At 42.2% G+C, this 14,570-nt stretch overlaps 2 protein-coding genes across 3 annotated transcripts in view; one reads left to right on the top strand and one right to left on the bottom strand.

Moving 5' to 3' along the window:
• polr3f (polymerase (RNA) III (DNA directed) polypeptide F) overlaps positions 1–9,041 on the bottom strand; it is a 39,844-nt gene extending 30,803 nt beyond the window's left edge. Inside the window, exons 1-4 of one of the 2 annotated variants that reach the window (XM_069932024.1) lie at positions 8,809–9,041; positions 7,935–8,052; positions 6,611–6,678; positions 4,433–4,500 (exon numbers count right to left, since the gene is read on the bottom strand). In XM_069932024.1, coding sequence (XP_069788125.1) covers positions 4,433–4,500; positions 6,611–6,678; positions 7,935–8,052; positions 8,809–8,864 — 310 coding nt within the window. In that variant the 5' untranslated portion in view covers positions 8,865–9,041. Of the gene's footprint in view, positions 1–4,432; positions 4,501–6,610; positions 6,679–6,772; positions 6,815–7,934; positions 8,053–8,808 lie in introns of those variants that run through there. The other variant, XM_069932025.1, reaches the window with a different exon arrangement.
• A 249-nt stretch (positions 9,042–9,290) lies between these two features.
• dzank1 (double zinc ribbon and ankyrin repeat domains 1) overlaps positions 9,291–14,570 on the top strand; it is a 151,997-nt gene continuing 146,717 nt past the window's right edge. The window contains exon 1 of the mRNA XM_069932015.1: positions 9,291–9,368. The gene's annotated coding sequence lies outside the window, so the exon portion shown is untranslated. The remainder of the gene's footprint in view (positions 9,369–14,570) is intronic.

The raw sequence follows: 14,570 nt of genomic DNA, 5'->3' as shown, positions 1-14,570 counted from the left end.
CTTGTACAACAAATGGTTGTGATTGTTGTAACTTAATCTCCTCCTCAGTGCCGTGCTTTGCACCCATCAAATTCAACTGCTTTAATCAGACTTTCCCTCCATAAAAGATCAGAAGGAGGAGAATTGCTGACATGTTCAGAGCCAGTATCAATGAAACAATTCACATGCAAGTGCCAACACTTGTATAACACTCAAGCTTGGGTTGATGTGTGGTGTGAATGCTCTTCCTATTTTGACAGTTCTTCAGGGTCCAGGATGAATTACTTCCATTCCAGTACATAGAACACAAAAATAGAAATCTGGCCCACAGTGTTGTACTGTCCTAATTCTAACAACTGCCTACAATTTCCCAACTGCATAACCCTCCATTTGTCTCAGTTACATGTACCCATCAATTATTCTTTTACAAAATCTTATTACCAGCAGCCAGTCTGTGTGAAAAAACTTTCCTTATATACCCCCTGTACTTGCTCCCAAGAATCTTAAAATTATACTCCCTCATGTAAGCCATTTCAGCCCTTCAAAAAAACCTCTGGCCATCCACATGATCAATACCTCTCATTACATCATCTAATACACCTCTATCAGGTCACGCCTCATCTAAGGAAAAAGACCAAGTTCACTCAATCTATCCTTAAAAGGCATGCTCTCCAATCCAGGCAGCAACTTTGTAAATCTCCTCTGCACCTCCCTATAGCATCCATATCCTTCTTGTAGTGAACCAACCAGAATTCAACAAGTGTGGTCTAACTAAAGTCTTATGTAGTGGCAGCTCTCCCAGGAGAACAGAAAGCAGACACAAAGCTCCAAAAAGTTCAATCTCCCAGTCCTAATGCCAACGCCTTCATTAAATGGCCTGATAGAGGAGCCAACTGTGTTTAAATTAAAATACTGCAGCCACAGGTCTGTGTCCAAGATGGCAGGGCTTGTGTTCAGCAGTGGTTATGAGAGGTTGCAGACTTCAGGGGATCAGCGGAGCGGTACAAGGCACCATAAACAGGGAAAGCACGCTCCCCACGCCCATGCCCCCCCCCCAACCACATTGAGAAAGAGAAGCATTCAAATCAAGTATGGTAAGCCACTTCTAACGCACGGTTAACTTGATCATCATCAATCAGTTGTTGCGTCTCCATCTCTTTTTTCTTGCTCCCCCCTCCAGAAACTACCACAGGTTGTTGAAAAGACTGGTCTTGACCCTTCTTTATTAACAGGTAGAGAATTAGTAAAAACAAGAGCCTCATGGTCATTATCAAAAAATTGAGACTGATAATTACCAAAAAAAAACTTCAACACTGCAGGATAATGAAAAGCAAACTTACACCCTTTCTTCCACAAAACAGCTTTAGCTGAATTAAATTTTTTACGATGTTTAATAATATCCTGACTTAAATCAGCATTAAAAATACATTATTCTGAACAATCAAAGGGCCCTGATTACGTCTGGCATTCTGAACTGCAAGTCTCAAAATCATCTCTTGATCTTGGTAGCGTAAACACTGTATCAGGTGGGGTAGTTATTGCCAGTGGGGGGGGGGGGGGTGTGGGGGGTGGGGGTTAGATGGGTAGGGGAGGGGAGGGAATTAAGGGAGAAAATTATGTATATTTGTATCCTTTATTTGATTGTATGTCTTATTCTGAATAAATAAAATATACCAAAAAAAAGCAGAGGAGACGACCCTACAGGATGGTGATCACAGCAGCACACCATCAAGGGGCTCAGCAGCTGAGGGACCCACACAGCTACAGGCAACTTGTGACCAGGTGACTGGCTAATGGGAACCAGGTATCAGAGCCATGATTCCAGAGGATAATGATGGCAAGAAGGGTTCCCGAAGAGCCTCGGATACTGAAGGCTTTCTGATCGTGTTGGAGGTTTGGATCTGGAGTTCGGTTTGCCAATGGATTGAACAGGAGACTGTGTGCCTGCAAAGGCTGTGGGATTGCTGGACAGACACTCAAGTGATTCTGAAGGGACTCTCTATTGTTCTGAGAGGGGTGCCAGGTGACACATATGGCAACTCTTTGTCTGCCTTACAGCAGGCAGAAGGCAATTTAGTAAAATATTACATGTTCTATACTATTACATGACAATAAAGCAATTTTGAATATAGCTGCAACATCACAGCTTTTGAACCTCAATCTCATGTTTAATAAATCCCAGTGTTGTTGATTCTGAGGTCCAACATGGTAACCATCGACTCTTCCACAGATGGGTCAGATGTGAATAATGGACCGGGCAGATCAGTACCGAACTATTCTGCCTAAGACAAGCTAATTTTCATTTTTCACTTTGTGAATTTTCATGTCCCAAAGATTCCCTGGAGTCAGTGGAGATATTAATACATTGTCTCCAATATTCAGCAGCAGTACCACAGCAGATCAGTTTCACCAACTCCCCAAAGACATCCAAAGCAGATGTCAGGATGTTTTTTAGAATCCACTCCGTTATTACTCAACAACATCCTGCAAAGCACCTAGATGACCAGTACCCTAACCAATTGAAAAACTCTCACTCTACACTGTCATTGAAGTGTCTGCCACCTAATCATTGCACTATAATAGTTAACCAAGGAACAAAAGACTACTGGGCAAGTTCCAACTTCTTACTACTTACAACTCATTACACAGGTCAAGTCACTCAATGCGGTATGTGAGTGAAAAGAAAAAGGTTTGAAAACCACCATCTCATCCCTAATTGACTGGTTACGTGCACAGTTTCACAACTCCAAAGGAAATGGGCCAATGACAATTTTTCTCAACCAAATTATTTCAATAACAATTGGGTCTAGAGCAATGGTTCTCAACCTTCCCTTCCCACTCACATTCCACAATCCCTTACCAATCACAGAGCACTTATGGCATAGGGATTGCTTAAGGTGGAATGCAAGTTAAGGAGGGGGCAGTTTGAAAACTACCGACCCATCTGCCCACACCCACTGTTCCTTCGTCTCTTTTTCTTATCCACCCAGGCTCTCTCAGGTAATATTTTAAATGATTCCCTCCATTCTTTTTTAAAGCCATCATACCCAAGGACATGGAGGGGATAGGAATGTAAATGGGACTGTTTTGAAATGTCTTACAAACCTGAGTTAATCTCTCTCAACAGTGTAAAAGAGCAGACTGCCAGAGGAAATCAGCAAGTCAGACAGCATTCATCCTTGGAAAATATAAAGGAAACTGGACAATCAACATTTCAGGTTTCAACCCAAAAGGCTGACAGTCGATTTCCCATAATCCTCAATTCCCCTACTTTGGAAAGATCCATCTGCGTTTTACACATATTGAATAAAGCAGCATCCACTGCTTCCCTTGGCAGAGATTTTCAGATTCACCTCTCTTTGGGAAAAGCAGTTCCTCATCATCATCTCTGTCCAAAACCTATTCCCCTGAATCTTGATGGCCCAAATTCTAGTCTTCCCAGTGAAAACAACTTTATGGCCTCTATCTTATCCATTCTTTTCATAATTTTAGGTTTCTATAAGATCCCCCTCTCATTCTTCTAAATAACAGCAAGTACAGTCCCAGGTCACTCTCTCATAAAATGCCTTCATCTCTGGAATCAACCTGGTGAACCTCTGCACCGCCTCCAAAACTAGTATATTATTTTTCATGCACCACCTGCAAAGCCAGTGTATCCTTTCTCATGAGTAGTCCACAACTGCACCGAGTACTCCAGGTGCAGCCTCATCAGTACCCTGTAAAGTTGCAACAGAATGCCCCTGCTCCTAAATTCAATCCCTCTCACAATGAAGGACAACATTCTATTTGTCTTCTTGAATACCCATTGCACCTGCAAACCTTTTGAAATTCATGCACAAGCACTCCCAAGACCTTCTGCACAACAGCATGTTGAAATGTTTCATCATTTAAGTAATAATATGATCTTCAATATTTCTTGCAAAGTAGATGATCTTGCATTTACCAACATGATATTCTATCTGCTGAACCCTTGCCTACTAACTTATCTTTCTGCAGACTCTCCACATCCTCTGGAAAGTTGGCTTTTCCACTCAATTCCACATCAACAACCAACTTAGATACACTACACACATTTCCTCCTCCAAATCTTTCTTCTGACAGTTAATTAGTCCTTTACCCCCAACTCTATGCATCCTTATCTTACGGATTAGCTTTCCTGTAGCACCATATCAAATGCCTTCTCAAAATCCAAATACACAACATCCACTTGTTCCCTTCCATCCACTGTGTTTGTGGCATCCTTAAAGTAGTCCAATAAGTTTGTTAAACAGAACCTGCTCTTCCTGAATCTATGCCACATCTGCCTGATGGATGTATTTTTATCCAGAAGTCCTGCTATTTCTTAATGATTGCTGTGAGCATTTTCCAATTACAGATGTTAAGATAACTGGCTTATAGTTTCCTGCCTTTTGCTAAACCCTTTTTGAAAAAAAGTTTGAAGATTTTACTGTACCTTTATTTCCAGCATCTTCAATGATTTGATAAACCAGCTTCTCCTGATTGTCAGATCCTTTCATCTTGCTAATTCAAAAATTAAAAATTATAATTTACATTTATGAGTAAAGGTTAAAAGTTTTCCAAAATAAAGAGTCAATAATCCTCAGATTATTGTATTAATTTTCTGTGCCATGATTTCAGGACCAACATTGGATTTGATCTGTGTTTTTAATTTATTTGTTTGAGAAGAAAACAAGTCTGAATTGAAAATCACTTATCTCCATCCTTGGGTTATAAAACTATAAATACGACAGGCTGGAAAGGGACAAACAGTTTGAGATTTTGTAGTATTCCTTAATGTGAACACAGCAAGGGGGTGACAAAACTACATTTGAACAGGAATCAGGATCACCCAGATAATCCCTGTGAAAAGCAGTAGAGAGAGGCAAGAAAGGACCTGCAGGGAGAAATCGGGGACTAGATACCAGAGAGAAGAAATGCCTATCAGAAAAGCATTTCTGGAGAGGAATGTGGGAAGAGTAAAATGGGATGCTAGTAAGTCAGCACAGATTCAGTTGGACAAACTATATGGTTCCCAGCTGTACAACTCCACAATAAAAGTGCTGAAAGCATTTCCTCAGAATTCAAGATTTGCAATTGCGCTGCGTTCTTTAGTTTCCAGAAGAAAAGACAAATATTTTGGTGGAAAATAAGAACATAGCTTATTCAAAAGATTCATGCTTCCAGAGTAACAATCAAACAGTCCCTCATTACATCACTTACTTTACATTAAAAGGGACCAGCACTTCTCAAAATGATATTCCTGCCAATTGAGCTACACCTTTACAGTGCCAGCTATTGGGACCGGACCTGGGTTTGAATCCCGTGTCGTCTGTAAGGAGTTTGTACATTCTCCCTGTGGGTTTTCTCTGGGGGCTCAAGTTTCCTCTCACCATTTAAAACATACCGGGGTGTAGGTTAATGGGCTGTAAATTTGGCAGCACGGACTTGTAGGGTGAATTGGCCTGTTACAGTGCTGTATGTTTTAACCATCTTAACTTTCCCTTTTTAACCAATTATATGAAGTAATGCTTCAGTCTACTTCATATAAGGAAGCAAGGACAAAATGAAAAACAAATGTCTCACCTACTCCTCATACAGGGTATGACAACAATACAGTAGTTAAGTTACTGGAGTAGTAATGCAGATGCCTGCATTAACAATCCAGGAGACAAAAGTTCAAAATTCTGTCATAGCAGCTGCGGACACTAACCAGTTAATAATCTGGAGTTTAGTTCTAGTGCAAGTGTTAATAACAGTAATCATTAAAAAAAACATACAGTATGGTTATAAAAGCCCATCTTGTTCATTAATTAAGGAATTGTGCCATCCTTATGCTGTATGCCATTCATGAAACCCACCACATGTATGACTTGAATAACCTTGCTTGCAAGGAACCCACTATTTTTCAGGGCAATTAGGGAAGGGCAAAAAATACCAGTCTTGTCCAGATCTTGAAAAATGAATAAATAGAACAAAACTCATAGAACATTACAGAACAGTAGAGGCTGATGTTGTGCCAACCTATATAAACCTACTCAACCATCTAAACCTTCATTATCTCACACCCATAACTCTCTATTTTTCCTGCATCCATATGCACAAGTGTCTTTTAATGTCCCTCCATCATTAGCTATGGCAATACATTCCAGGTACCCACTACTCTGTGGGTAAAAAAACACCTTACAGCTAATATCTCCCCTAAACCTTTCTTCCCTTAGCTTAAAAAAAAGTCCTCTGGTATTTGCTACTGTCACCCTGATAAAATGGTGCTGGCTGTACATCCTATCTATGCCTCTCATAATCTTGTTGACCTCTATTAAGACATCCTTCATTCTTCTTTGCTCCAAAGAGAAAAGACCCAGCTCTGCTAACTTTGCCTCATAAGACCATTTCTCCAAGCCAGACAACATCCTGGTAAATCTCATTTGCATCCACCTTTAAGACAATAAAATTGAACTAAGAGACACATTTGCCATAATGTGGCTGAACACCAGAGCAAAAGTCAGAATTGTCTTCTCCTGCAAACATGCATGGTCCACAGTGAACAAATTCTAAATGTGAATGATACAAAGCTGGCTCTTTCCCCAGCTATATCAGAGATCAAATAGAAGAGGCCACCAAAATTGCTTACCTTGCAGTTTGGGAATCCTTTATGCGGTAAAGGAGACCAGCAGTGCCCCTCAGCAAATCTAGCTGGCCCTGAAATGATTCAAGAATAATAATTTTTAACTTTTCCTGCCTGAAACTAATCAAAATTTCAAACTTACACCAGTGCAATTTCTGGATTCCTCACCATCATCACCTAAGGATATCAGTCAGATTAGGACTTCAGATACTGGGGAGTGCAAGCACACAATTGATTAGAAAAGTATTGCCCTCAAGTAATACAACACTTAATTCAGAAGGCCACAGGCCTTTATAAAGAGCATGCATTTATAAAGACTATAATGCAATAGAGCATTCCAAGGTGCTTTAGCAAACAAGATTTGACTCAGTGACTACAAAGAGTTGTTATATAAAGATGTACAAGGTAGATTTTAGACAAATATCTTTTCAGAGTGAATTCCTAAACACTAAATAGTGCAATGATTAAAATTAGGTATGTCCAACAGACAGAATTGAAGAACCTCATCTCTAACTGCAAGACTGGTGGAAGTTAGAGAGAGGGAAGGGCAAGGATGTTGAAATACTTGGAAATAAAGAGGAAAGCTTACATTTTTAAAAAAAAAAATCACATGTGGTGGTTAAAGTTATTGAAAGTGAGCAAGCAAAGCCAGGGGTCATTACCATGGAAGCAGCCTTACTGGAGGTTGCTCTCATGTTCATATCGAACATCAAATTTAAGAATAATCTGGCAAAGCCTCAAGGAAAAGTGATATTAAAGTGATAATGGCACCAGTCTTCCCAAAATTTAGCTGGGGGTAACAATAGTCAAAAAAAAACCAGACTAGAACTCTTGCACTGATAATTAATAATGGAGTAAACCAGAGTATCAGCTCTATAGACGTAAAAATCAATGTGATGCTTCTGTAATTATATCAAGGGAGTGAACGTAAATGAGAAATAGGAGATAGTCAAGATAAACTTCGAAAAACAATGGCAGGCAAAAATTCTAACACCATAATTCTAGGTTTCACTCCAGAGACTAAAGCCCATAATCTAGCCCAAGACCCCAGTGCAATACCAAGCAAATGCTAAGGCAAGTGGGTGTCAAATATCACCCAACTCCATGCAGAGAAAAGTAGGGGGAGGAAATACTGAACAACTTTAATTCTTAGCTGACACTTGGTTATTGCACCATTGCAGTTGCTATGCTATGTACAAATTGGCTACTGCGATTCTACTTTTTTAAAAAAAACCACTCCATTAGCTGCAAAAGTGCCTTGAGAAGTTTGAAATCACAAAGGGCATGATATAAATGCAAGTCCACTTATTATGAACATCAGGTAACCTACGATAGAGAGAAGCCTGTTGATGACCATTGCTCTCTTCTGCGGCTCAACCTGTGGCATGTCATTCTGAATAACTTGGTCCGTGATTCCCTGTGGGAACTGCTGGCACAATTCCAAAATCCTGAGGGAGAAGAGAATTTAAAAACCTGATCAAACAGAAGGAATAATTCTTCAGTCTCACTGAAGTTGCAAGGCATGTCTATATTAGCTCTGCTCCAGAAATCTCAAAACTAGGCTATCTTGAACCATCACAAATTCATATGATGGAAGCACAATTTACAGTACAAGGCAAAAGGGAAAAGATACATATGCATAAAAATTACACATCCATAAACCAAGAGGGCAAATCTAGAAACCAAAACACAAATAGTCAAACTCTGATAATCCACTCTTGCACTATTCAGAAATCCCAATGGTTCTTGTGCTCCTTTAGATACATCAGGGTCAGAACCCAGTGCTCCTTGAAACTCACTGGGGCTTTATTCCCACACTCTCTTGAAACCCGCTGGGAATTTAAATTCGCTTTTTAAGAAAAAAGATATTACATAAAAGCAGAAAGTGTTTTGAAGGATTCAAAACAACAAGGTGCAGCAGACTGAAAAATCAGCCATTTGAGCAGCAAAATGCCAAGCAAGCTAGATTAATTAACTTTCACTCAACTTTGTTTCCATTTTACTGAACCACTTTTGGAATAAAGGCAGGTGTATGCAGATTTGCCTCTCAGGATGATACTTGTTGGTATATGTTAATTTAATACCAATTCACCTATCCCTTTGTCACTCCCACACAGAAATGAGATCACTACAAGATTGGGTTCACCTGAAAACATCAGTTTCTGCAGCAGCTTAATCGCTTGGACAAAAAAAAACTCTTTTACCTGGTTTCCAATGTTACAGGATCAGGAGCTTCTTGTTTAACTTTCACATCTTCCATGGTTTCACGTTTTGGGCATAATAAATAGATGAAGGCAGCTCCGACTCTGGAGGCAGAAGCCAACACCGCCCCTAAGACTTCACTAGATAGCCGTACACACTCCAATTACCCTTCCACGTTGATACCTGAGCCCGCTTGCCGAATGAACTCATTTTGTTCACTGCAAGGCGGGGGCTTTCCTCCTCTGCGGCGCAGCCATTTCTCACTGGACGATAAACCAGATGCTCGCCTGCCCCTGCTTTTGACCTTTATTGTAAGCGCTAAGACGCGATACACAGTAAAGACAAATAGAAGAGGAGGGAGCTCGGTCGCGGCTGCATCCCTCTTCTGTTGAGCCCCATTAAGACCATTATTCTCTGGCATTCTGCGAGAACAGCCGCTTGGACTTTGAGCCGGTCCTTCGCCGCGCTCTGCGCAGGATGTGTTTGTCACCGACCGCTGCTCCGAACCTGGTTAGTGTTCCGGTCCAGTAGAGATGTGGTCGAGCAGATCCCCACACTCCAGGTTTGTGTGAAAGGCTCCAGTCTCTTGGGATAGAGAATGATTTGCTTCCACTGCGGAAGTTGATGAGGAAAATGTGGGCCCCATAGGCAGGGCTGGGACGGGGTGAGTGGTTTGAGAGGGTGTCCTTTCGCCGGGGTTTGCAATGGGTGTCCAGCTGTTCCTGCTTCTCCTAAATGCTACTTGGTCATTTTGATCGATGGTAGGCTAAGGATTTCCTCTCTCCATTTGGTCAATTTCTCTCACAATAATCAATTACTTGCCAACTTGTCTTTTCTTAGCCAAAATACATGGACTCCCACATCGCTTTGCATCTCAAGACTCCCATTTATATTTCTAACTTTATCGTAGTTTTCCATCCTTATTCATCTTTGTTTTTAATCTTCTGTCCAACCTTCTAAGCTGCCACCTGTTTTTCGACAACAAATTTTTTTTTCTTAAAGTTCGATACTATCTTTTAATTATTTTAAGTTAACCGTAGATGATGGGTCTTCTTGGAATTTTTATTTCATGTTATAATGTGTTTTGTAAAAATTCTCTAAATGTCTGCCTCAATATTGTCCTACAGCATTTTACAGCAAAAAAATTATTCTGTGGCATTGTAATGTATTAGAAACTTATTCCCCATCTTTCATGCAGTAGTCTTCAAATAGTGGTACGATAATAATGTTGGTTGAGAAATAAATATTGCTCAGGACACTGTCAATAAATCTCCTACTCTATGAAATAGTGCTCTTTTCTGAAATATAGCATCCTCAAAAGTCCAGTACTCTCTGTACAGCAGGAGAATATTGGCCTATATTTTACAGAAGCACATTTGAGAGTGTCCTGTCTGGCTTCACCATTATGTGGTATGGTAACTGCAAAGCATCAGATTGGAACTCCACACAAAAGATAATCAAAACGGCCAAGAAGATTACTAGGGCCCTTCTTTCCTCTATTGATGACATTTGCTGAGAGTTTTACTTAAGTATAAAAAAGACTCTTTCAGTCTAGCATCCAGTATCTCTGACCCACTGTCATCAAGAAGGAAGTACAGGAGCATCAAAATCAGGACTTTCAAGCTGGGAGATGACATCTTCCCCACAGGCTGTGAGATTGATAAACTGTATCCTGTAACTAAGTAAATCATCCCAATATCTATTTATTTAAAATTATATCTATCTATCTTGTGTGCGTGATTATTATATATTGTGTATGAGTGTGCAGCATGGTCCAGAGAAATGCTGTACTTGTGCAATCAGTTGACAATAAACTTGATTTGCTTGATTATATACTCTGTATTGTGTATAAATGTGTGCCAAGGTCCAGAGTAATGCAGTTTTGTCAGGTTATACATGAACAGTGAGATAATAAAAAAACTTGAATGTGCTTAAGGTTCTGCTTTGTGATGGGAATATATATCCATAAGGGATGGCTTGAGTGAGCCTTATCAACCAAACTATAATGGACATTGAGGCAGAACTAACCATTTGAAGTCATCCAAGAGGAATAAAAAAGCTGGCATATAATTTTAAATTTATATAATATCTTGGCTGACAATTATTTGGACTGCCATATCTGTTGTGTAATAAAATTTTATTGAATCACTGGAGATTTCTATGGTTGAAAAGATTGAGAACTGAGATGTTAGAAGAATTAAAACAGAATATTTAAATATATAGCTGTGTGTGTGTGTGTGTGTGTGTGGAGAAATGGGACTAAAAATGTTAACGTAAAAATTTACTAAAATGTAAGTCAGTCAGACGGTTGGTCTGTGTGTGCATGCTCACCTGGCAGCTACAGCTGACCATTATGCATTAATGTGGGGTTTTTGAGCATACATCAGGAGATGTGGAGGATCCAAATGCATTTTTATGCCATTTTAGTCCTGATGCAGGGTCTCAATCAGAAATATCAATACTCCTTCTCCCACAACCCTGCACCCATCCCCCTCCACAGATGCTGTTCAACCTGCAGTTTGTTTTTTGTCAAACATCTTAAGTATGTATAATCCTTCACACCTGCCGAAACTGATTACATGTAAGGGGGTCACCACAGAATCCAACCAATACAGGAAGTTATATGATTTGTTGACTTGATTATGCATTATGTGTATGACCAATCAACTAACCTGTTCAAAATTCGTCGCGCTGGATTCTAACTGCCCTAGTGCATGCCTTCAGCTCTCCCAATTGGTGGAGAGAGGTTGACAACAGCAGGCGCGCTCTCCGCAGCTCACCCCACCGGCTTCCAGTTCATGGCTCTTGCACTTCTGACAGCTGTCATTTCTCCCAGCATTCCTTCAGCGCTTCCCATATAGCTCTCAGTTTTCCCAGTGCTACTTCAGCGCTTCACAGCAGAGCATGATCCTCTCTCTCCTGCCTTATGTTCAGTCCTGTGCCTGGTCCGAAAATAAAATTGTCCAAGGTTTGTTTACAATCATTGGCTCAGTGGTGACTTTAAAATGCTCTGCCTATATCCCACCTACTCCTAATCCTAGAATGCCTTCACCAAGACAGTTACATCATGCCCTTCTCACCAACTTTTCCCACACTATCATTGCACCATTTTGCTTTTCTTTTTCATTTGCACAATAACTGCACGTACCCAGACAGCAGAACTGCAAGTTGCAGAGAAGTAGAAAAGAAGACAATTTGCAAAAAGAGGGCAACTTAGTGTTGTGAATTGTGGAGGTGTACTGCAGCTAAGACTGAGCAAAAAGCAATACAGTGCAGCAGCTTCCCAGATGATAAAAGCTCAAGGTAAGTATTACCCCAAAGGAATCAGAAGGCTGAAGAATCTGTGCATGGAGATGCTTAGGACATTGCCCAGCCTTTCAAAAGCTGGCATAAGATGTCTAAGAACTTGGGTTCAAACTACAACCTTGCATACGACATGAGGGAGAGCCCAGAGTAAACCTTTCCCAACTTGTAGACCCAATTATTGTACAGAAGCCACAGCATCCTTTATGGAAGCCACAGCATCCTTTTGAGATAGAAGCCACACAAGTGGCTGTAGCACAATCTCTTTAGTCTATTATCTAAGCTGCCTACAATGCCTTGGATTCCACTATCACTAGGTCACTTCAGGGATATGATAGAATTCTGATCTGTCCTCCAGCTGATTGCTTAACCAGCTGATCCTGGTAAGTTCCCTTGTATCAGTTTCCTATTTTGTCTTTTTAATGGAGAGGTTGTGGCCGCCACATGGTGGCGCTGCTGGGCTCCTATTCAGAGGTAGCCAGGGGCCACTTGGAAATTACCAAAACTCAGGATTTCTCCCCAAAGGAGCTCGCTCAGCTGGCAGACTGACACCACCAGTGGCCAGGCGAGCACCGTGCTGCATGGCTGCTCAGACTGTGGGATGAGAGGGGTTCCAACATTGCCCTCTTCCAACAGGAAGACGGCGCCCTGGGGAACCTCTCCAACTCTCAGACGGTCAACAATGCCTTCTGAGCGCCACCGAAGTAGATCTAGAACGGATCATCCATCTGGGAATGCATGGTTGCAGCCATACAGGTTGGGTATCCCACCTGCCTGGAGTGGAACTTCCACAGGAGGCCAAACTGGACCACATTAGAGGAGGGTACAAGGGTCATCAGAGAGTGGACCCTGATCAATGGGATTTACGAGGGGGCCATTGACCAGAACTTTATCGAAAACACGAGGGTGACAGCCACACTCGCGGGGCACCTTGTAACCACCAGAACCCCCAAAGTTAAGTCAGTTGTCCTACCTGTCATGGGGTCCACTACCGGGAAGACAGTTCGGGATGCTATCACCCTTCTTGAAGGGTTGGAGTATATACCACGGGAGGCAGCCGCCCTAATCTGTAAGGCAGAAGCCAGGACCTGGGACCCGAGCCCCCCTGTGCCACATAAGAGGTTATACTTCACCTACAAGCATTGATGGAGTCCCCACACCTGCCCTATATGCGTGCTGGAAGGAGCTGTGTAGGGGAAAGTTTGGCCAGGGGAAGACTGGCGGTCTCCCTGCAAGCAAGCCCGATACTGGGATTGCCCCCAACCATCGTGTCACACAGCCAGCCCAGGGTGTCACATCCTCTGCCCCACCTGACCCCATCTCCCCAGCCATTAAAGCTGAGATTAAACAGCAGCAGCTTCAGGAGATGTTCCTGCTTGCCATGCATAATCAGCCTATCCATGGTGCATGACAGACACCCAACCCTCTCCCATAGGATGGAGGCCAGGGTCCCCAGCACATTTACTCTGCTGCCCTCTCCCACCCAGGGGACCTGAGGCCGTACATTCCCGTAGCAGTACTTTGGGGAAAGGGCAATGTACAGCACTGGATGGTGCTCATTGACGTGGGCATACAGCACACCATCATCCTGGGCAACCCAGCGGAATGGAGGGGGTCCCCTATGCAGATAGAGGGGCTGGGAGACTCCCTCCTGCCCGTGAAAGAAGTCACCATCCTGGCTATTCCATTGGAAACAAATCCTGCAGACCCACCACAGTCCTCATCACATCTTCGCCTGAATGTATTCAAGGCATCAATTTGGGCCAATTCACCTTCGGGGTTGCAAAGGCAATAGTGGTGATGGGGGCAGCTAAGTAAGAGCCCATAGTCATACACCCCCCCCCTTCCAAAATAGCCTATACATGGCATTACCAGGTACCGAGGGGGGGACAGGGATATCACAGAAGCCCTGCAGTTGAGTGTCATCAAACCCACAGCCTCTCCCTTCAATAGCCTTATCTGGGCAGTCCAGAGAAAAGATGGCCCCTGGAAGATGACTGTTGATTTCAGGCAATTGAATAAAATAGCTATTGCTGTCCAAGACATTATCACCTTAGTAGAGGATGTGACAGCCCGCCCAGATAAGCCCTGGTATGCAGTAGTGATTTAGCAGCTTTCTTCTCCATCCACCTACATCCAAAGGCTCAGGACCAATTTGCATTCACATGGAATACACAACACACTTTCTGCAGACTCCCTCAGGGTTACCAACACAGCCCCACCATCTGTCATAGCCTAATCACTGAAGAACTACAGTCAATCGACCCCCCCCCCCCCCCAATTGAGGTGTCAATTGTCCATTACATTGATGAGTCCTTCTTTATGGACCATCTGAGATCATTCAAATACCAATGAATTCCCTGTGAGATAGGGGATGGACTATTAATATGCACAAATTTCAGGGGCCCATCTGTGAAGTCCATTTCCTGTGCATTCAATGGCACTCAGAACACAAGAGTCA

The sequence above is a fragment of the Narcine bancroftii genome, chromosome 4 (genome assembly GCF_036971445.1).
Source record: "Narcine bancroftii isolate sNarBan1 chromosome 4, sNarBan1.hap1, whole genome shotgun sequence".
NCBI classification, from domain to species: Eukaryota; Metazoa; Chordata; class Chondrichthyes; order Torpediniformes; family Narcinidae; genus Narcine; species Narcine bancroftii.
Note: the sequence above shows the minus strand (reverse complement) of the source record. Positions and strands in the feature narration are given on the sequence as shown.